Source organism: Hibiscus syriacus, unplaced genomic scaffold (assembly GCF_006381635.1).
Source record: "Hibiscus syriacus cultivar Baekdansim isolate YM2019G1 unplaced genomic scaffold, ASM638163v2 tig00110694_pilon, whole genome shotgun sequence".
Taxonomy (NCBI): domain Eukaryota; kingdom Viridiplantae; phylum Streptophyta; class Magnoliopsida; order Malvales; family Malvaceae; genus Hibiscus; species Hibiscus syriacus.
The window spans coordinates 3,183,568-3,206,899 of NW_024062828.1; the positions used below are offsets into that span (position 1 = coordinate 3,183,568).

At 36.9% G+C, this 23,332-nt stretch overlaps 1 protein-coding gene across 2 annotated transcripts; it reads right to left on the minus strand.

Moving 5' to 3' along the window:
• Nucleotides 1-17,700: 17,700 nt before the first annotated feature.
• Nucleotides 17,701-19,591, minus strand: LOC120138486 (omega-hydroxypalmitate O-feruloyl transferase-like). Of its 2 annotated transcripts, none has more exons than XM_039153940.1 (3): nucleotides 19,464-19,591; nucleotides 18,906-19,364; nucleotides 17,701-18,824 (listed from the first exon to the last, which is right to left on the minus strand). In XM_039153940.1, exons 1-3 carry the CDS (start codon nucleotides 19,464-19,466, stop codon nucleotides 17,967-17,969), a joined length of 1,320 nt encoding a protein of 439 aa, XP_039009871.1. In that variant the 5' UTR covers nucleotides 19,467-19,591; the 3' UTR covers nucleotides 17,701-17,966. The 2 variants fall into 2 exon arrangements, with proteins under 2 accessions (XP_039009871.1, XP_039009870.1); XM_039153939.1 differs by having other exon boundaries at nucleotides 17,702-18,824; nucleotides 18,906-19,357; nucleotides 19,464-19,577.
• Between the last annotated feature and the right edge of the window lie 3,741 nt (nucleotides 19,592-23,332).

The following is a 23,332-nucleotide window of genomic DNA, read 5'->3' on the forward strand; positions in this document are numbered from 1 at the left end:
GATTGGTCTTTAGTTACAATGTATGAAATGTATGAAGTCATTAAAGATATGAGTTTTATTGCAAAATAAATCTGATTCAGCTTCACAATAGAAAAAGCTGCTTTTATTATTTGTCCTAAAAATGCATAATGAAAAGCTTAAATCATGAAGATGATCTTGCATTCACTTAGTTCAATTCTAGAACTTAAGCAGTTTCCTAGTACTATCTTTGATGTTTATGGTTGTTTGCTTCCTGCAACCATTTAATCTATATCTGGAAAATGGAAAAAAATTATGCAGACATGAGTTGTCACTTGTCATCTCCAAGGTTCTGCAATTATAATTTCATCAACTGACCTGAGTAATTTCTACTTCTACTCAATTATTGGAGCATACACACACCAAATGCTCCTTACAGACTACTATCAAGTGTGCCGACCCATCAACAGGAAAAGTACAATAAGTTTCTTGAGTTGTTCATGCTTAAGCACAGGACCACATCATCGTTACTATTATGTGACCATGGTATCAATAGGGAGATCCTAAGCCTGAGCTTGAGAAGATGGTGATAAAACCTCAAGGAATTAGTGATAAGTTCAATACCAATGGGAGTTGATGATATGATAGCTAGGGACTAAAATGTAATAGCCTCTTGAATCGTCATACATCTGATCTAAATCTTTAAAATATTCCAATCCATTCACTTTATGCAGATCTCCTCAGGATTTGCATGCATGAAAGTCTAAAGAAACAAACCAAAATGTTTTACGAAACAACATTTCAAATCCCCTCATTTCCTGAGTGTAAGTGATAAGTTTAAAGCAACGGTATCACAATATTGTGGACCATCAGTTCATTGACAGGGCAGAAGAAGAAATCATTTGAGCTTTGCACATGATCATCGTAAAGGTGGAGGACCAATAGGACCAATTCATTCTAGATATAACGTCAAAATTAGCTCCTAACGTTTAGTAAAATGATCATTTTAGTCTCTATTCTATTTTGGAGCATTTTGGCCCTAAGATTTTGTTTTGGGGCAAAAAGGCCCCTCAATAGATGGAAACCGTTAATTAACAAACTATTAACATTCCAAAATAAGTATATTTTTACCCTAAAATGAAAAGAAATAAAGAATAAGGATCAAAATGACTATTCAATCAAATATTATATACTTTTTTGTTATAAAAAGAAATATTGTGGGTCAAAATAATCTAAAAAAGAACCAAAATGGCCATTTTAATAAATATTTGAAGCTAATTTTGACATTGTACATTCATTCATATGACCAGTTTGATATTACTTTTGAAAATTGATTTAAAAGTAGAGAAAATAACCTCAGTGACCAAAAATCCCATATAATATACGATTTTAACCAACTTTTTCCGGATTTGCCAAAATGACCAACAAAATCGCAATGCGATCGCTAATTCGCAACGCGATCTCCATTATCGCAAATTCGCGTTGCATTTTCGCAATGCGATAGTTGAAAATCGCGTTGCGATGGTCTACAGTATTGTTGCGATTTTCCCAATTCGCAATGCGAATAAGTAAATCGCAACGCGAATTGGGAAAATCGCAATGCGAATAAGTAAATCGCAACGCGAATTGGGAAAATCGCAATGCGATACTTACTATCGCAATGCGATAATACAAAATCGCAACGAGATACTTACTTTCGCAACGCGATACTGACTTTCGCAACGCGATTTACATAATCGCAATGCGATTTTCAAAGCGCCATTAGTATCCTGGCCAAGTATTTTATTTTTAAATTCCAAACATGAATATTAATATATTGGAACACTGAACTGTCCACAGTATATCCCGTAATCGCAACTCATAACCTAAAACCTAAAATCACAACTCAGTCCCATCTCCATCTCTCACTCTCTCACCCATCTCCGACGAAATCCGTCCCCATCTCCGGCGAAATCCGTCTATCTAAATCTCTCAGAGCCACCCTCACAATCAGAAATGAAAAATCAACCAAATCAACCAACGAGGGTTAGTTTTTTTAATTATTTTCTTTTTGAAATTTTTGCATTATTATTAGGTTTTTCATATTGAAATTGATGATAAGTTTACTGGTAATTTCAATAATAGATTAACCATTTCACTTAGATTGCTTATTAAATCAACCAAGAATCGCAACGCGAAATGCAAATCGCAACGCGATTTTAGTTTCGCGTTGTGATTCTCTCGTTGCGATAGTCATTTTCGTGTTGCGATTACTTCACAGTGTTGCATATTTAAGTTTGAAGAATAAACTACTACTATTTATGTTTATTATTGTTTTTGGTATATCTTCACAGTGTAGTTTTTGGTATATCTAATTTAGTATGTTTATTGTTTTTGTAGAACTTTTATTCGGCTCAATTGACCTTGAGAAATAAAGTCAGCCTGGCCAAAACAATTGCGTCGAAGCTTTCACCTGCACAAAGAAAAATGTTTGAGGATACATGCTTCGGGCCATGGCTGAAAGTACAACATCCCGGTGGAGATGCGATGTTGACACACCTGTTTCTTCAAACAATGACTAGAGATCTACCAGAGACTATACAACGTCGTGATGAAGAGATACGGTTTGATTTTCCACCGGCGTATATGTGTTTTGGGCGGGAGGAGTTTTGCTTAATCACCGGTCTACGCTTCGGACACGATGATGTAGGTCGGTACACTAGACACATTACACGCCCATCATGGCTATCCCAGGTTTTTCCTGAGCTGGAGAGGCCGAGTCTACACGTAGAAGACCTGACAAGATTTTTGAATAATAAAGATGGTTTTACTCGGATGGATGACGTCGACGTTGTCCGAGTATGCCTTCTAATTCTTTTGCATGCCGGCTTTTTAGGCAGAGAGGCCAGACAACCTATTCCAAATGATCTAATCAAATTGGTAGAAGACCTAAATGCGTGGAACCTGTTTCCGTGGGGCTCGTATTTATGGAAAGCTACATGGAATAAGTTATCGTCTGCCTTGGATGATCGAAAAAGTTTGCATGGCGATGGTTCCAAATACACTTTGACAGGCTTTATTTGGGCCTTTAAGGTAAGAATTTTTATATAATGTTTTCAAAATTATAAGTAATTATTTAACAATTACTAATGTTTGTTATTATATTGTTTGTAGATTTGGATATTTGAGGCCTTTCCCGCCATGAAGACATATGCAATAAAAACTTCAAATAATATTCCCAGGGCTATTTCCTGGAAGAGGAAACGAACCTTGCAATGGGAAGATTTACTACGGTATACGACAATAAATAATGTAAGTTAACATAAATACTACCATATGTTTATAAACAAGTTATTACTAGTACACATTTAACTTTGTTTGAGCTTTTATATTGTTAGGAGGCCAACACTCCTCTACAGAGGCTGACACCCACGGAAGCTGAGCTTGCCACTGATTGGTGGCAAGCTAGTAAGCGTTTTTTTGATGGAACGGTTGATGAGCAGCCTCCACTTCGGGAGCCATCACCTCGCCCAGAGCTATCACCCCACCCAGAGCCATCATCTGATCGACCCGGCTATACACCTCCACAACGACAGCCATCACCTATTCTGTCACATCATCGAGCCTCTTCTCCACCATCACCGCAAGATAGGCGACCGGCAAAGATGCCACGACGTTTATCTCCCTGTTCTCCACCTCCACCTCAACGGGATGAGTTAGGGGAGTTACGTGATGAGGTCAATGCCTTGCGTGAGGAGGTCGGTACTTTACGTAAAGACGATGGTGCATGGCGTGTTGAGGTGTCTACATTACGCGGTGAGGTAGCCGCTCTACGTGAGATGGTAGCATCGTTGCAGAATGAGGTTCATACTCTACGCAACGAGGTAAGTTTAAGATTTTTCATACTCGTAATTCATTCGGTTGCTGCCAATCTGTTTTTGTTAGTATTTGTTTTTGGTTTTGTTTTTGTCTTTTGGTTGAAGTAATGCAATCCATTCAAGTTTCAATTTGCAGAAGAAGAATAGTTTACTTTCGCAACACGAAATGACTATCGCAACGCGGAAATGGCTATCGCAACGACAAAATCGCAACGCGAAATGAAATCGCAACGACAAAATCGCAACGCGAAATGAAAATCGCAATGCGATTTGTGTTTCGCGTTGCGATTTTGTCGTTGCGATTTCATTTCGCGTTGCGATTTTGTCGTTGCGATTTTCATTTCGCATTGCGATAGCCATTTCCGCGTTGCGATAGTCATTTCGCGTTGCGATTTTAAGTTTCGTGTTGCGAAAGTAAACTATTCTTCTTCTGGAATGTTTATATATGTTGTCCTTTTAAATGTTTATATAAGTGCTTACTTCTGGAATGTTATCTGAGCATTTTGTGAACTATGATAGAATAATGATTTGGGTGAATACAATGCTAGTTTGAAACATATTTGTCTTTGTTTAATATCATGTCTGTTTATTTACTGATTTATGTATTAATTTTTTTAGCGGCCCGATAAGGTGGATGCTTTACGTCGGGTTTTCCTTGCACGACGGAGTTCACGCATCAGACGGCGTGGACGTGCTATTACGTCTCCGTTCACCCCAATGGTGCGAAGACTCCGCAAGAAGAAGCCCGACTCACCGGTCATCCCTCAAGAGTCCCCTCCAATCGTTCAAGAGGCCCCTATTCTCACTCAAGATTCCCCCCCACCGTTCAAGAGGCCACTGTCATCGTTGAAGAGGTCCCTCCCACCATTCCAGAGCCCGATTCACATGGGGTAATATATCGAAGTATTGAGAAACCCCCACCGGTTCCAGACATGATGGATGAGAGTTGGCTCTCGTATGAGTTACCGGCTAGTACCCTTCCGGTATCTGAAGTGGAGAGGAGACAACTACCGGAAACAATTGTGGATAATACCCTTTGGGCTAAGACCGCAGTTGATTTTTATCTACATGAGCGGAGCCAAGGGTGTTACACTGACATCAGCAAACTCAACGATGAAATGTTTTTGTTGCTTGATCGGTCTTGGTGGGGTGTGCTATTAGGGGTTGAAGACAGTGGCTATTTGGATGGGGAGGTAAGACTATATTTGTCTTATATATGATTTTGATTAATTTGTTTAAAAATTAATGTAATTCACTAATATATGTATTTTTTTTGTAAAACAGCATATCGATGCGTGGGTGTCACGTCTACTAATAATAAGGAAGCTTAGGAAAAATAAAAAAAATTCGCTATATACAATAATGCCGACGGCTTTTCACGCAAATCACTTGAAGAATCAACGAGATGAATCATTTTTGTTGGGCAATGGACAAGCTAAACTTTATCCTGCATGGTGGGAGGTCGATAAGGTTAGTGTTTATTTTTTAAATTTTTTAAAGGTGTTAATAAATAAGTGCGCAAATAAATGAATTATTACTTATGATCGCAGGTGTTTATCCCTGTTTTGGAACGTCGTCACTGGCTTCTCGTCCAACTTCAGCTCCCATCCCTGAAGATAATAGTGTATGACAGCATGATCAATTACATATCACTGTCTGATTTGAGAGATATTTTCAAGGGATGGAGCTCTCATTTGGCTAAATTCTTGGATGGGATTAAGTATTGGAGTCATTCTGGACACAAGAAGCCAAAGAAGTTCAATGTCACAGTTGTCAGAGACGAGACCGCGCCACAGCAATCGCCGGGAGCCAGAGGGGATTGTGGTCCTCTCGTATGCCTTTTCTTGGCGCGTTTGACGACGGGAAGCACAGAGTTTTTACCTCCCACCGATAGAGATAAAGCTGCAGTAGGCTTGTGGTTTCGGTATTATATGGCTAGAGCAATATATTCGAGACGCTGCCTACCTGCATCCGCGTTATGAAAGTGTCCATTGTTAATTGGTAAGTCAAATGCAAGTTTTGTTAACATATACTCCTTTTGGTTTGAAAATGTTTGGTTAAGTACCTAGAATTCAATAATTTGATGTTTGTAGGTTTTAGATGTGTAGGAAGTCTTGTTTGAGCAAATGTTTGGTTTCTGCAGGTTAATCCTTAAGTGAGCTGCGTGAAATGGATGTACGAGGTCACAAAGTTGTTGATTCATTGATTCAATAATTGATGAAGAAATAAGAATAATTATTATTTTTTGATTGTTTAATTGATTTGTAAAAGATGATTTGTAAATCTTGATTTGTTTAATTGATGTGTACATAATTTGTGTTGAAATGTAATAGTTGATTTGTTGATTTTCAATCTGCTTTATGTTGAAGGCAAAACAGACTATCGCAACGCGAAATGGAAATCGCAATGCGAAATGAAAATCGCAATGCGAAATGAAAATCGCAATGCGAAATGAAAATCGCAACGAGAAAATCGCAATGCGAAATGAAAATCGCAATGCGAAATGAAAATCGCAACGAGAAAATCGCAATGCGATTTTCATTTCGCATTGCGATTTTCTCGTTGCGATAACCATTTTCGCGTTGCGATAGTCAAATGAATGTCTAATAAGTGATGACAACTGAACATATCATAGCAATGTTCAAACTCAAGTTACTAATACATGCCTAACTGAAAATGTTAAAAGTGCACACATAAAATACACATAATGCAAGTTTTGTTAACATATATACTCATTTTGGTTTGAAAATGTTTGGTTAAGTACCTAGAATTCAATAATAATTGTTAAAAGTTTATGCATGTTAATCCTCGTTGCCTTTTTCATTTTGCATTGCGATTCTATCGTTGCGATTTGCATTTCGCATTGCGATGGTCAAATGATTGCCTTTCGCAACGCGATTCTGACTCGCAATGCGAGTTTCAAAGTTCGCAACAGGTTTTAGTTTCGCAAGCCAAATTTTGAGTGTATATATATACGCAACAGCAACAACTCATAACCTAAATCCCTAAATCGCAACTCATTCCATCTACATCTATCACTCTCTCCGGCGACATTCGTTCAAATATCCAACGACATCCTTCCCCATCCGGCAACAGGTCTTAGTTTCGCATCTCGTTTGTTTAGTTACAACCATGAAATCATCTAATGTTGATCATGTTTGGATAGATTTGTGTTTTGGAGGGTCATGGGAGAATGTTCATGGTGTTTTACAATATATGCCTTTACCCATGAATCTTCAACTAAAACTGTCATTAAAGAAGTTAACTTATGAAACCCTAATGTTACGTGTTTCAAAGAAATTGAATTTAGAGCCCCTAAGTGGATATAGGCTATCTTATCAGAGAAATGGTAAAGTTTATTTGTTAACCGACAATGAAGATGTTGAACGATTCATTGCTTATATTAATGTTTCAAGTGATGATGTTACATTGTATGTTGTTGAACCTAGAAGTAGTATTGTTGGGTCAGTAGCGGGTAGTAATCAACTAAGTGGGTCAAAAACCCACAGCCTTTCTCTAATCCAAATCCAAATCAACTTTCAGCACCAAATTCCGGTTTTCGTATTGACCAATTAGACGATGATGAGCCAAGAGAAAAAATTGTGAGTACTAGTCAGTATTCGAAATTTGATCTTGGTCAATACCCGGACTTTGATATTGGTCAATACACGGATTTTGATGATGTTTCAGAAGAAGAAACAGACCCTGCGTGTAATGATTTTGATATTGGTCAATACCCGAATTTTGATGATGAAACACCCGTTGCCGAGGAAGATGTTGTTGATGATAATGAGGAGGAAGTTACGACTGTGAATGAACATGTTGAACATCCATTATGTAATTCATATAATCCTGAAGAAGAAAAAGAAGAAGAAAAAGTCCCCGAAGAAAAGAAAATGCCACGGGAGTATAACTGGAATATGCCAGAATTACTTCAGTTACCGGAAGAAGAGTTGGCAAAGAAAGCAGTTGATTGTTACACAAAAGTTATTCGTATCAAGAAAGATGATTGTTTTGATACAAAGGAAGACTTGAAGATAGCTTTGTATACGAAATGTGTGGAAGATGGCTATCAACTAAAAGTTAACAAATCAAGCAAAGATCGTTTCGAAACAAGGTGTACGATTGACAAAAACTGTACGTGGCGTATGATTGCAAAGAGGATAAAAGATTGCGCAATGTTTCAAGTTAGGACTTTTATTGATAAACATACATGTTCAAGAACCCAAGTTTTTCCTCACCATAGACAGACAAACAAAAAGGTGTTGGGTGGTTTTCTGGCTGAGTTAATGTTTTTGAATGGCAGGGTATATCGGGGACATGAAATTATGACTGACATGAATGCTCGGTTCAAGATTAGTATATCATATTCTCAAGCTTGGAGAGCCAAATGTTATGCCTTGGAATTGTTGAGGGGGTTGCCAGAAGCATCGTTTACCCAACTGCCGGCTTATTGTCACAATTTAAAGCTGAAAAATCCTGGGTCGGTAACTCATATCAAAACAGATAGAGATGGACGCTTTGAGTTGCTGTTTATCGCCATTGGTGCTGCGGTTAGTAAATCAATATAATTATGTTGACTCATTTCTGTTAGTTACATGCATTTCACATTTAAATGATTATATTTCTTGTGTATATTATTTTGTAGATTCGTTCGTTTATTACTTGCATGCGCCCAGTTATTATAGTTGACGGAGCACATTTGAAAGGTCGATACCTTGGAGTAAACTTATTAGCAGTAGCCATGGATGCTAACAATGGGATATTGCCAATAGCTTACGGGGTTGGCAAATCTGAAACCTCTGATTCATGGACATGGTTTATGGGGCATCTTAGGGATTGCATAGGTCCTATTAGCAATCTGACAATCATATCCGATAGGGCAAACTCAATTGACAACGTTGTTAGAAGGTGTTTCCCAGATGCTTTTCATGGACTTTGTGGTGTTCATTTGTATAGAAATCTAAAATCAAGGTCTGCTGGTATAAAAAAGCACAAATGGACATACTGGAAGGCTGTAAAGGCTTATCGGGAAGTGGATTTCAATAAGCATATAAACTGTTTAAGACGTGTTTTGCCTCAGTGTGCTCAAACACTAGAAGATGTCGGGTTTGAAAGATGGTCAAGAGTACATCAACTTGGAGTAAGATATGGTTTCATGACGTCTAATAGTGCAGAATCAATTAACGCTCTAAGTCGTCATTCCCGGAAATTACCCATTACTATGTTAATGGAGTTTTTCGAGCCTCTATTCAACAGTGGTACTACAAGAAAAGAAACCATGCAGGTATTATTTCTTTGAATTCGTAACTTATCATATATTTTACTAAGTATTATTTATTTAAATTTACAGGAACATTGGAACATCGTGTTACACCATGGACTGAAAAAAAGATAACGAAACGTGTTGTGAAGTCAACGTCATGGAGAGTTGAACCATGTTCAAACACTTTGTTTGAAGTACTGGATAATAACTTAAATGGGCTTGTCGATCTAAATGCAAGGACGTGTAGTTGTATGAAATGGCAAACATCTGGTTATCCATGTGGCCATGTTATAAAAGTTGCTCTTCATCTAAACCAAGATGATTCAAGCACATACGCTATGGATTGCTACACTACAGAAGTATATCGACAGACTTATGCCGAGATTGTCTACCCTATTTCACATCCTTCTGAGTGGGACATACCAGATGACTTACAAACAGTTTTGCCACCAGCCATGGACAGAAGGCTACCTGGCCGACCAAAAAGTCACGATCGTATACCGTCTAAGGGTGAAGAGAAGAAGAGATCGACATGTAGTCGGTGCAAGGAAAGTGGTCATACAAGGTTGACATGTAGATCACCAGTGCCATCACAATCATCTTTTCCTCTACCAAAATATGGATCATCATCAAAATCCAAAGCTCATATGGTGTCAAGAAAAAGGCAATCAAAATCACAATCATCTTTAAAATCCCAATCACAACTGGCTTCACCTTTTGGGACTGTTAACTTAGGTGATTTTAAATGCAAACGTTGTATTATGTAGATTTTATGTGTGAACTTTTAACATTTTCAGTTAGGCATGTATTAGTAACTTGAGTTTGAAAATTGCTATGATCTGTTCCTTGTTATCACTTAATAGGCAATCATCTTAATGTCCATCGCAACGCGGAAATTACTATCGCAATGCGAAATAAAATCGCAACGAGAGAATCGCAATGCGAAATGAAAATCGCAACGCTAATTTCGCAATGCGAAATGAAAATCGCAACGAGGGAATCGCAATGCGAAATGAAAATCGCAACGCGAATTTAATTTTGCGTTGAGATTTTCATTTTCGCGTTGCGATTCTCTCGTTGCGATTTTCATTTCGCATTGCGATAGTACTTTTTGCCTTCAAACATAATGCAGATTGAAATCAACAAAATCAACCATTACATTTCAATCAATTAAACAAGAACAAATAAGAATTATGTTAACATCAATTAAACAAATCAACTTTTACAAATCACCTTTTACAAATCAATTAAACAATAAAAAAATAAGCAATCATTATTAGAGAAAATAACACTTATACTATTGAATCAACTTTTGCAGCCATACATCATTTTCACGCAGCTCACTTCTGAGATTAACCTGCATAAACCAAACATTTGCTCAAACAACACTTTCTACACATCTAAAACCTACAAACAGCAAATTATTGAATTCTAGGTACTTAACCAAACATTTTCAAACCACAAGCCTATAAACATACCAATTGTTTATGGACATTTTTATAACGCGGATGCAGGTAGGCAGCGTCTCGTATATATCGATCTAGCCATATAATGTCGAAACCACAAGCCTACTGCAGCTCTATCTATATCGGTGGGAGGTAGATACTTTATACTTCCTGTGATCAAACGGTCCAACGCCAAGCATACGAGAGGACCACAATCCCCTCTGGGTCCTTTCGTTTGTTGTGGTGCGGTCTCGTCTCTGCTAACTGTAATATTGAGCTTCTTTGGCTTCTTGTTTCCAGAACGAGTCCAATAATTTATCGCATCCAAGTATTTAGCCAAATAAGAGCTCCATCCCTTAATAATATCTCTTAAATCAGCCAATGATATGTAATTTATCATGCTGTCATATACTATTGCCTTAAGGGATGGGATCTGAAGCTCGACGAGAAGCCAATGGTTACGTTCCAAAACAGGGATAAACACCTGCAATCATAAGTAATAATTCATTCATTTGCGCACTTATTTATGAATACCTTTAAACTCAATCTAAAATAAACACTAACCTTATCGACCTCCCACCATGCAGGATAAAGTTTAGCTTGTCCATTGCCCAACGCAAATGATTCATCTCGTTGATTCTTCAAGTGAACTGCGTTAAAAGCCGTCGGCATTATTGTATACCGTGTATTTCTTTTATTTTCCTTAAGTTTCCTAATTATTAGTAGACGTGACACCCACGCATCGATATGCTGTTTTACAAAAAATACATATATTAGTGAATTACATTAATTTTTAAACAAATTAATCAAATGAAAATATAAGAAAAATATAAGACTTACCCCTCCATCGAAATAGCCATTGTCTTCGACCCCTAATAATACGCCCCACCAAGACCGATCAAGCAACAAATAGATATCATCATTGAGCTTGCATATGTCAGTGAAACACCCCTGGCTTCGCTCATGTAGATAAAAATCAACTGCGGTCTTAGCCCAAAGGGTGTTATCCAGAATTGTGTCCGGTAGTTGTTTCCTCTCCTCTTCAGATACCGGTATGGTACTGGCCGGTAACTCATACGAGAGCCAACTTGAATCCATCATGTCCGGCACGTCAGAGGGTTTCTCAAGAATCCTATATATGACGCCATGTGAATCGGGCTCTTGAATGGTGGGAGGGACCTCTTCAACGATGACAGTGGCCTCTTGAACGGTGGGAGGGGACTCTCGAGGAATGATAGGGGCCTCTTCAACGATAGGAGTGGACTCTTGAGGGATGATAGGCGAGTCGGGCTTCTTCTTGCGGTGTCTTCGCACTATTGGGGTATACGGAGACTTAATAGCACGTGCACGCCGTATGATGTGTGAACTCTATCGTGCAAGAAAAACCCGACGTAAAGCATCCACCTTATCGGTCCGCTAAATAAAAATACAAATATCAGTAAATAAACAGACATGATATTTAAACAGTGAAAACAAAGATAAATATATTTCAAACTTTCAACCAAAAGACAAAACAAAGACAAATACTAACTTCACAGTGTTAAAGTAAAAAGTTTAGCAGTTTTGGCAGCAACCGAATAAATTTACTAAGCAATCTAAGTGAAATGGTTAATTTAAGTGAAATTACGAGTAAATTTATCATCAAGTTAAATATGGAAAATCTTAAACTTACCTCGTTGCGTAGAGTATGAACCTCATTCTGCAACGATACTACCATCTCACGTAGAGCGGCAACCTCACCACGTAAAGTAGACACCTCCACACGCCATGCACCATCGTTATCGCGTAGAGTACCGATCTCCTCACGCAAGGCATTGACCTCATCACGTAATTCCCTTGACTCATCCCGTGGAGGTGGAGAACAGGGAGATAGAAGTCGTGGTATCTTTGTCGGTCGCCTATCATGAGGTGATGGTGGAGAAGAGACTCGATGATGTGACGGGATAGGTGATGGCTCTCGTTGTAGAGGTGTATAGTCGGGTCGATCAGGTGATGGCTCTGGGTGAGGTGATGGCTCTCGAAGTGGAGGAAGTGGAGGCTGCTCATCATTCGTGCCATCAAAAAAATGCTGACTAGCTTGCCACCAATCAGTGGCAAGCTCAGTCTCCGTGGGTGTCAGTCTCATTAATGGAGTGTTGGCCTCCTAAAAATATAATAAAAACTAAACAAAGTTAAACGTCTACTATTAATAACTTGTTTATATATGATAGTATTTGTGTTAACTTACATTATTTATTGTCGCATATGGTATTAAGTCTTCCCAATCCAACATACGTTTCCTCTTCCAGGAAATAGCCCTAGGAATATCATCTGAGGATTTTAATGCATATGTCCGCATGCTGGGGAAAGCCTCGAATATCCAAATCTACAAACAATATAATAACAAACATTAGTAATTGTTAAATAATTAATTATAATTTTGAAAACATTATATAGAAATTCTTACCTTAAAGGCCCAAACAAAGCCTGACAAAGTGTATTTCGACCCATCGCCCCGCAAACTTTTGCGGTCATCAAAGGCAGACGACAACTTAGTCCAGGTAGCTTTCCATATATACGAACCCCACGGAAACAGATTCCATGCATTTAGGTCCTCTACCAATAATATTAGCTCCTGAGGAATAGGTTGTCTGGCCTCTCTGCCTAGAAATTCGGCATACAAAAGTAGTAGAAGGCATACTCGGACAACATCGACGTCATTCATCCGAGTAAAACCATCTTTCTTATTAAACAATTTCTTCATGTCGTCGACGTGTAAGTTTGGCTTCTCTATTGACTCATCAGGAAAAACCCTGGATAACCATGATGGGCGGGTGATATGACGAGTGTACCGGCCTACATCATCGTGTCCGAATCGTAGACCAGTGATTAAGCAGAACTCCTTCCGCCCAAAACAAGTATACGCCGGTGGAAAATGAAACCATATCTCTTCCTCACCACGTTGTATATTGTCGGGTAGATCGCTAGTCATGGTCTGAAGCCACAAATGGGTCAAACTAGCATCTCCACCCGGATGTTGTACTCTCAGCCATGGCCCGAAGCAGGTTTCTTCAAACAATTTTCTTTGTGCAGGTGAAAGCTTCAAAGCAATTGTAGTGGCTAGGCTAACTTTATTCCTTAATGTTAATGAAGCCGAAAAAAATTTCTACAAAAAAACAATAAATATACCAAGTTAGATATACCAAAAATTACACTGTCAAGATATACCAAAAACAAAACAATAAACATAAATAGTAGTTTATTCTTGAAACTAAAATTTGCAACACTGTTTTTGTCTTTTGGTTGAAATGAAAATCGCAACGAGATAATGAGAATCGCAATGCGAAATGACTATCGCGACCAGACAATCGCAACGCGAAATGAAAATCGCAATGCGATTTTGGTTTCGCGTTGCGATTATCTCGTTGCGATAGTTATTTCCGCGTTGCGATTTTCATTCTCGAAACTATTCTTCTTCTGCATTACTTCAACCAAAAGACAAAGCAAAGACAAATACTAACTTCACAGGCTAAACAGTTTAGCAGTATTGGCAGCAATCGAATGAATTTAATAAGAAATCTAAGTGAAATGGTTAATCTATTATTGAAATTACCAGTAAACTTATCATCAATCTCAATATGAAAAACCTAAAATAATGCAAAAATTTCAAAATAAAAAAAAAACTAACCCTCGTAGGTTGATTTTCCATTTCTGAATGATTGTGAGGGATTTTTGACTGTGAATGGTTGTGAGGGATTTCGCCGGCGATGGGGACGGAAATCTTCGGAGATGGGTACGGATTTCGCCGTAGAGAGTGAGAGATGGAGATGAGACTGAGTGTTGTGTTTTTGGGTTTGAGGTTATGAGTTGCGATTACTGTGGACGGTTCATTTTCCGATTTATTAAGAAAAAATACGTGTTTAGAATTTGAAAAAAAAATACGCGTTAATACGAATGGCGCTATGTAAATCGCGTTGCGAAAGTCAGTATCGCGTTGCGAAAGTAAGTATCTCGTTGCGATTTTGTATTATCGCATTGCGATAGTAAGTATCGCATTGCGATTTTCCCAATTCGCGTTGCGATTTACTTATTCGCATTGCGATTTTCCCAATTCGCGTTGCGATTTACTTATTCGCATTGCGAATTGGGAAAATCGCAACGATACTGTAGACCATCGCAACGCGATTTTCAACTATCGCATTGCGAAAATGCAACGCGAATTTGCGATAATGGAGATCGCGTTGCGAATTAGCGATCGCATTGCGATTTTGTTGGTCATTTTGGCAAATCCGGAAAAAGTTGGTTAAAATCGTATATTATATGGGATTTTTGGTCACTGAGGTTATTTTCTCTTAAAAGTATTGTAAAAAATCACTTTTAAAAATGTTTTTGAAAAATGTAACAAAAACATGTAATTTAAAATTTAACTGTTTAGGATTGTTATTAAAAAGTGATTTTGAAAAGATAAAATATTTATTTTAGACATTATATTATAAATTGAAAATATAAAGATAAAAATATAATTTAACTGAAAAGAGATTTTCTACAGCAAAAGTTAAAAAATCACTTTTCTAACGTGATTTTAAATCAAGTTTTGAATGTTTAGTATTGGTTATGGGATGGAAAATCACTTTTCAATATCAGAGACATTTTTAAACTGGTATATCAGAAACGTTGGCATTTTCAGTCAACTTTTACCCTATTTTCTTCCTGATCCCTTCATGTTTGCTGCATCTTATTCTGCAGGACGTGATGGAAACTTACATTTCAAAACAATATTTTAGTAGGAGCTTTCATGTTAAACTATAATTGATTTTTCGGAAAATATTTTATTTATTTTTTAATGTTTAATTAACGAAAAATAAATGATCGATGTAATTTTTTTTGTCAACAGATTTTTCTTTATATTTTTTTAAAAAATAACTTGCGGTCTGATTTTTAATAAACCATTTTTCCAACTTTTCAAAATCTTGAAATTACTATTGTAGTTAACAACAAATATTACAACTAAAAATGTCCCAAAAATTATTTGGATCGTGCCTATAAATTAAAGGGAAAAAATCTTTTCAAATTTATTTTTCTAAGAGGAATTTTTTTTTTGAGTTTTTTCTAAAGCATATAATTAGACGAACACAGGCTAAGTCGATCGGTCGATGCCGACTATGGTACGTGTGTGCAATGACCTTATTACTCTAGATTCAACACGGGAAGTAAGAGAGTATTTTTTTTATAAATCCATTTATAGACACTTTCCTTCCTAATGCAAGATACATTTTTCTCTCTTTTTCTATTAAACTGGAGTAAATAAAAGATAATATTTGTTGAAAAATAACTTTTAATCATTTGACATTAACAACTCACACTCCTAATATTCATCGGCACATATCAAATAATAAATCCCTTGGGGGACTGTTTTTATGTAATAGCATAAAGGTGCTATTAGATACTATAATTTATTACTGTTTAAGCACTTGATGGGCTTTATACTGTTTATGGAAATTTTGAGCTTGATGGGTCATATATTTTATGGTCTTGCATAACAAGTTGTAAAAAGTTATAAATAAAATTATTAATTGTGACCCAAATACAATTTGATAATTGAAATCAAATTTTATTTGGTTATAAAAAACAACAATTTAAATTGATTTGAAAGTAAATTGATTCAACTCAATACAATTGAAACTTGAAATAAATTAAATATTGTTAAACAAAATATATAGGCTATTGGTTGTATAGTTGAGAATAGGGTCGGCGTTCAATCAAGCCGAGTTAAAGATTTCGAATTATTCAAGTTGACGAGTCTTATTTTATAACTCGAAGTTGATTTGAAATTTTTCGAGTCGAGTCAAGTCGAATTTTCGAGTTTATGTTTAAATTTAAGGGTAAAGTACGCATTCAGTACCTAAACTATCAGTTTTGGTCTGTGTTAGTACCCAAACTTTTAATTTTTTCAAAATCATACCTAACGTTTAGTTTTTATTTCATTTTAGTATCCCGCTATTAAAAAACCTAATGAAACTTTTGCACGTGACACTTTTCATGGGTAAATTACATTATTCATCACTTAACTATATTCTCACTCCTATTTTGGTCATTAAAGTTTAAAATCTTTCAATTTAACTACTCAACTTTTAAATTGCTCATGTTTTAATCACTCTAATTTATTTTATTAATAATATTTTGTGACATGATATTTTTTATTATTTTATTAATATATAATTAAAATAAAAAATTATATTTAAAAGTTAGAGTGATTAAATTAGAGGAATTTGAAAGTTAAGTAATTAAATTAAAAAAATTAAACTCAATGACCAAAATAGGAGTGAGAAGATAGTTGAATGATGAATGATGTAATTTACCCATAAAAAGGTGCCAAGTTGTAACAGTTCCGCTAAATTTTTAACTCGAGGTACTAAAATAAAATTAAAACTAAACATTAGCTATGATTTTGAAAAAATTGAAAGTTTAGGTACTAAACGCAGAATTTACCCTAAATTTAATTGTAAATATTTATAATATTATGATATTATTTGATTCAAATTTAAACGGTTTTTATAACCATACTCAATACATATATATTTCTTCATATATTTTCATATGTGATATATATATCATAGAGAGTCAATAGACTCGACTCAAACTTAAAAATCAATCCAGTACTTATTAAAAATTTCGAATTATTCGAGTTATTTAAGTTGTAAAATGTAACTCGATTTGAACTTGAATTTTTTTCGAATCAACACGAGTTTATGAAATTATAGCTCAAAATCAATTCTAGTTGAAAAAAAAATTGATTTTTTCAAGTCGAATCAAATTTTACTTAGTTGTTATGCTTGTGTAGGTTTTTCCTGAGCTGATGTAATTGTAAGTAAGGCATGGTTTCTTACGTGACTGCATAACAAAAAGCAAGAAGTGATAATGCTTAAGGAGGCAAATGACGCATCTTTCGATTTTTGGTAAACTACATGTTTAGTATCACAACTATTATCTTTGTGTCGTTTTAGTTATTCAATTTTTTTTTTATTAATCTGAGACAAGTATTAAGTATTATCTATTCAGAGAGTTATTCAAAGATAACTCTCAATCATTTTTATTGAACACTTTTATCCCTGAAATTCATGGTGCTTAAACCCGAAACCTCAAAGAACAACAACAATTCATTTACCACCAATGCAGTTTGGTTCATGTAATACTTATTATTTTTGACTTATAAAGAATGAAATATAAGACATACATCACATTAACGTCTTAAAACAAATACACGCATAACTTGTGGGTAATAAGTTCAAATTGATGTGAAAGGAAAAAACAAAGAACCTTCCTGCACACAGCACAATTTTTCACCTTTGATACTCCTTTACTGTATTGATGCTGCATGTGTAGGGACGACAGTGGCAATATATCACAGAGAGTTGAAATGGGAAAGTGATATGTAAGGCTGAATATTCTGCAAATACTTATCTAAACCACCATCTCTTCTCGGAAGACTTTCATGGCAGAAGGAGGCAACCCCAGAAGAACATTGATGCTTTTCCTCTCTTTGCCATGAGATAGGAACAAGATTACTTCCTTCTCCGGCAATGCAACTGGTCCCGACAGAACAGGCTCTCCCCATCCGAAATCTGTAGTGTGGAAAGATAGCCTAGACCATGTAGTGATCAGCAGGGTTGATGACAAAGATGGCCTAGCTCGGGTTACCTCGAAGTAGTCTATGGCGGATCTCATGTAACCATCCGTAACCATCTTGATTGCTTCCTGAATTAGACCCACGGCGTGTGAAAATGGTTTCTCCAATAGCTCGCCTGCTTCGCATATGGAGTTTGTCAACACAATGCCATTGCCGAAGTAGCCCTTTGGAAGAGATGGATTGAATTTGGACCTGCCATCGACGGCGAAGAGAAGCTTGGTTTGTTGCTCAGGCAGCAAGTTTAGTGCCTTGGTCCGAGCCCTCCACACGAATGCTGAAAGCGCTTGGAAAGTGGTACATTTATCGAGAACACAGTCCTCCATGGCATGTTTCTTCAGTTTCTCTAGCTTCTCAGGCTCGAAACAGAAAGATCTGTAAAGCATTTCATCATTGTAGAGTTCACCAGTACTGGACTTGTCCTCTATCTCAGCAAATTCCTGATGAAGATGCTTTATCTCAGGCGGGTTTCGGGCTTTAAGAATAGTTCTGTCGGAGAACGGAGGCACAGTGAGCGGCAAACCTCGGGCTGTTTGACCCCATGAGTTGACAAATTCCATGGCGGCAATGCCATCAAACATGCAATGGTTCATGCACAGTCCAAGCACGAATCCTCCACATTGGAACTTAGTCACCTGCATGATTATATACATATCATAAATGCTTGATGATTGATGCTCATCATAAGAAGAAGTAAATCGAAGTGTTTCAAATACCTGAGCTACAAGAGGTGGCATCTCCAATATGTTTGTTGCACCAGGAATGTCATAAACCAACTTCTCAAGAGTCTGGGGATCAGGCTTTGTTATGTCTCCAATATGCTCCATCTTACACTCAGCTTCAGCTTCCACGAACACAGTCCCTTCCCCGGTGCAGTCCACAATCAGTTTATGCTCCGAGCTGATAGTTAACCGACCAGCAAGTGGATAGTAATGAACAAGAACCTTTCTCAGTGCATCCTTGATCACTTCAGCAGCGTTTTCATTCACTTTCTCATCCGACTTAAAGCAGTAAATGGTGCGAACAATGACTGCAATGTTTTGGTCGAGATTTGAGAGGAAGTATAGACCCTTTGGTGTGTCTTCAGCAGGACGAACCAGGGTTGGCTCTCCTTGCTTCACAGTAATCAGCGGAGACTTGTCCATTATAGGAGAACCTTCAACAATGTCTACACCCTGAATCATGAACCAGAAATAAGACAAAAATATAACAAGCAAAGTTGGTCCCTAGCTAATGATTTTAAATGCCAGAATTTATTGTCTGAGAAAACAAACCATGTGAAAAGCTTCAGAGTATATTGAGAAAGAATTGTCAGGTCTGGTTTGAGGGAATCGCAGTGACCGAATGTGGAAACTATGAAACAGAGGATTGCTGTAGATGGAGCCGAATGATGGAGGTGGGTATATTTATGACAAAATCTTGGCGGTGCTTGTTTGAGGAGATGAAAATGACAGGGAAGGGAAATGTGGCTTTGTTTCATTGGAGTTGGTAAAACTATAATATTTGTATTTAATATGGTTTTGGTGAGATATGAGATGGGTAGGCCACTGGTCACAACAGAAAAAGGAGGCTGGCGTGCGCAAAAACTGCCCGACCCTGCATTGTTTGTTGGGGGTTGGCATCCCAACTTTTGCTTAACAATCTCCCAATTTTTCTTTTTATTTTCTTTTTATTTTCCCACTCCAACTCCTTTTTAGTAGTCTAATTAATATTTGTATATAAATAAATTAAATTTAATGTACTATTTGTTCACCCCCTAGGTTTTTCCCTAGGTTTTTCCCTTGTATCCCCACTCTTTTTTCTTCTTTTACTTGGCACATCAATTTTAATATTAATTGTAGTAGAAATTTCTTGTTTTTCGCTTATTTTCTTATATTATATCTTTATTTCCTTTTTAATTTTTAGTTTTAAATAATTATACTGACACGTTTTTCTCTTACTTTATAGCATGTCAGTGATATTATTAGAGTATTTTACTGAAATATCACTCGTACATGTAATAATTACATGTCAGACACTCTTTCTTCTAATATTATCGATCTAGCACCCTTTCTGACAAGGCGCGGATGGAGGGGTTCTATCCGAGCTGGCACCACGTCAAAAAAGGCGCGGCGAGCTGGCGCCACGTTAAGCTAGGCGCGGATCGCCATCCACGCCTTCCAGGGTTTTCTGACATGCGTACGTAAGGCACGGATAATGATCAGCGCCTTCTATTATTAGTACCACTAGAGCTGCTCGGCCTTTAAACCCTACCCCTCCCTATAAATAAGAACCCCTCTATGCAAACATCACCACATCAAAATTACTTGCTTAATTTTGCTTTATCAATTTCTTCTATTTTTATTGTAAGATAAAACTATTTTTTATTATATTATATTTGTTTTTATATATGATTATTTGAAAAAAAATTATTGTATTAATTATTTTGTATTATTTTTTACGGTTATAAAATTGAAAAGTGGGATCATACCTCGAGACATTTTTGCCGATACGGTAACAACATAAAATTATATTATTTAAATTATTGTGAAAAATTTTAAATTTTTTATTAGTTTATAATTTAAGTAATATACTATTTATTTAATTAGGCGTATTTAAGCTATTGCTTTTGCATATATAAGACTCACAATCTTTCAAACTCTCAAAATGACGCTTATTTCAGCTATTGTTTACTATGATGGAGAAATTTGGGAAGATGATATTGGCGCCGTCTTCGCATCAAATCATTCTGTTAGACTATCCTTCAAGAGAAACATAACTCTTGAGGAGCTCATAACGAAAATTTCAAGGAAGGTTCATGTTGTAAGTATTAGAAGACTGTCCTCACTTCAGTATAGATTTCTAACCGCAGTATTTTCGTTAACTTATACAGCGTTCGATCTATCCAACGATGACGATGTTCTATGATGGTTGATTTTCAAAATCGATATTTAGACACTAATACACAGATGTATACGAAATTTGTTGAAGTGTGTGTTGCTCGTGGTATGTCATTATGCTCCCACTATGGGCTGGCTCAACAAGCTGATCAAGTTGACAGCCCAACTCAAGTAATGTGTAATGATTTTAACTCGTTAATAGGAAATCCACATCATGGTGTCATCCCATCAAGTTTAATGGGGAGACATTCATCAGCAACTTCTTATAATCTGTACCAAGGTGGCTCCACAAACAATCCATATGGCAACATCGCGTTCAGTTCAAGGGGAATACATTCATCTGCTAATTTCTTTGACCTGAATATGGAGATGCCCTTGACGTAATAATCTGTCCAGTCCCATTTGACACGATGCCTTCAAGTTTCAATAGGAGGCATTCAACTGCGAGCTTCTTCGACCTCAATGTCAAGATGCCTTCAAGTTCAAGGGGAAGGCATGCAACTACCAGCTTGTTCGACCTAAATGTCAACATCGTAGAGGAACCCTCATCTTCACCAGAAGAAGCTCTTCGTGAGCCAGGTGCGGATGGTGCTGAGACTGGACTATTTATTCAACCAGAATCACCGTAGTTCAACATGGAATCCGGTGATGATGATGTAGATGAAGTTCCCACAAATACGGTACACACCGAACCTCCAGCCACATGTATGAAGCTGACTATAGTGTAATATACATGCCAAAATTTACGGATATGCCTAATTTCGGTGACTATAGATTTAATTCATCAGTCAATAATGGTGAGTCATATAAAGGAATGGAGTTTTCATGCAAAGAAAAAAGTGATTATGGCAATTAAGAATTACAACATTCGTAATTCTGTTCAGTCCAGAGTCGACCGTTCTACCACCGAAAAGTATGTCTGCAACTATGTTCAATGTGATAACGGATGCAATTGGATGGTTCGAGTATCGAAGAGGAAGAGGAAAAACAATATATAGGAAGTAGCGGTATACAACGGTCCTCACACATACTATGCTGGAGGGATCAACTAGGATCATCCCAACTTGGACTTCGACATTATCTGCCAAGCCATCTTGCCCATGGAAAAAGCAAGCTACTATATAGCTATTGCAGTGTTGATTTCAACTATACAATCGTAGTATGGGTATATCATTTCATACAAGAATGCATGGAAGGCAAAACAGAATACCATTAAAAAAACTTTGCGGTGAATGGGATGCATCTTACAACAAACTACGAAGTTGGTTTAGGGTAGTGTGCATATTGAATCCTGGGACAACTCTCGACTTCGAAACTTGTCATGTATACCACAATGATCGAGTGCTTCGTGATTGATGCCAATTCTACCGACTTTTTTAGACTTACCCATAGTGCATTAATGCTATGAAATACTGCAAGCCCATGGTCCAAATCAACAGGACATTCTTGTATGAAAATACAAGCAAGTTTTACTATTGGCAATAGTCTAAGATGGTAATCGTAACATTCTTCCAGTTGTTTTTGCCCTTGTCGAAGGAGAAGATACATATTCTTGGGCTTTTTTCCTCAGAAACTTAAACTTACATGTTGTCACAAGGGAAAAAATTTGTGTCATTTCAAATAGCGGAGCTGGAATCAAAGCAGCAATGGATTCTTTGCGTCCAATGTGGAAACCACCCTATGTCCAACATCGGTACTGTATCTGACACACTGATGCTAACTATCATGAAAGGTTCAAGAAGAATGATGAGCGCTAATTACTTGTGTGCATGGGTATTTTAAAATGTTTTTTATTTCTCAATCATTTTCATTTTTTTATGGAAACAAAGTTAGTAAGTTCTACATTTGATGCTCAGGATACGAAGTATTACCTGAAATATTTGAGTTCATGCTTCAAGAGTTGCGAGGAAAAAACGAGGAAGGATACGATTACATCAGCCTCATCAACAAAGAAATGTGGACAAATGCATATGATGGTGGATATCGATATGGACACATGACAACCAACTTGGCTGAGGCTATCAATTCGACCTTAAAGGGGCACGCCATTTACCAGTACAACTTTAGTTAAAATGACATTTTTGTTTGGAAGCGTTTTTTGCCAAGCTCGGGGACAAACTCAAACTTGGATGCAAAACGATCATGTCTATTACCCAAGATTAGTTACAGATCTACAAAAAAGAATTGATGCATTAAATGAAATGTCTGTAACAAGCTTCTCTATAACCCATAAATTATTTCGTTTCACAGAGATACCGCGACCT

Bases quoted from the DNA above. Each gene is read 5' to 3' on its own strand.
- LOC120138486 (XM_039153940.1), bottom strand. The intron at 18,825-18,905 runs GTATTTGAAACA...ATAATCATGCAG, and splicing joins TGCCACCTCTTGTAGCTCAG to GTGACTAAGTTCCAATGTGG.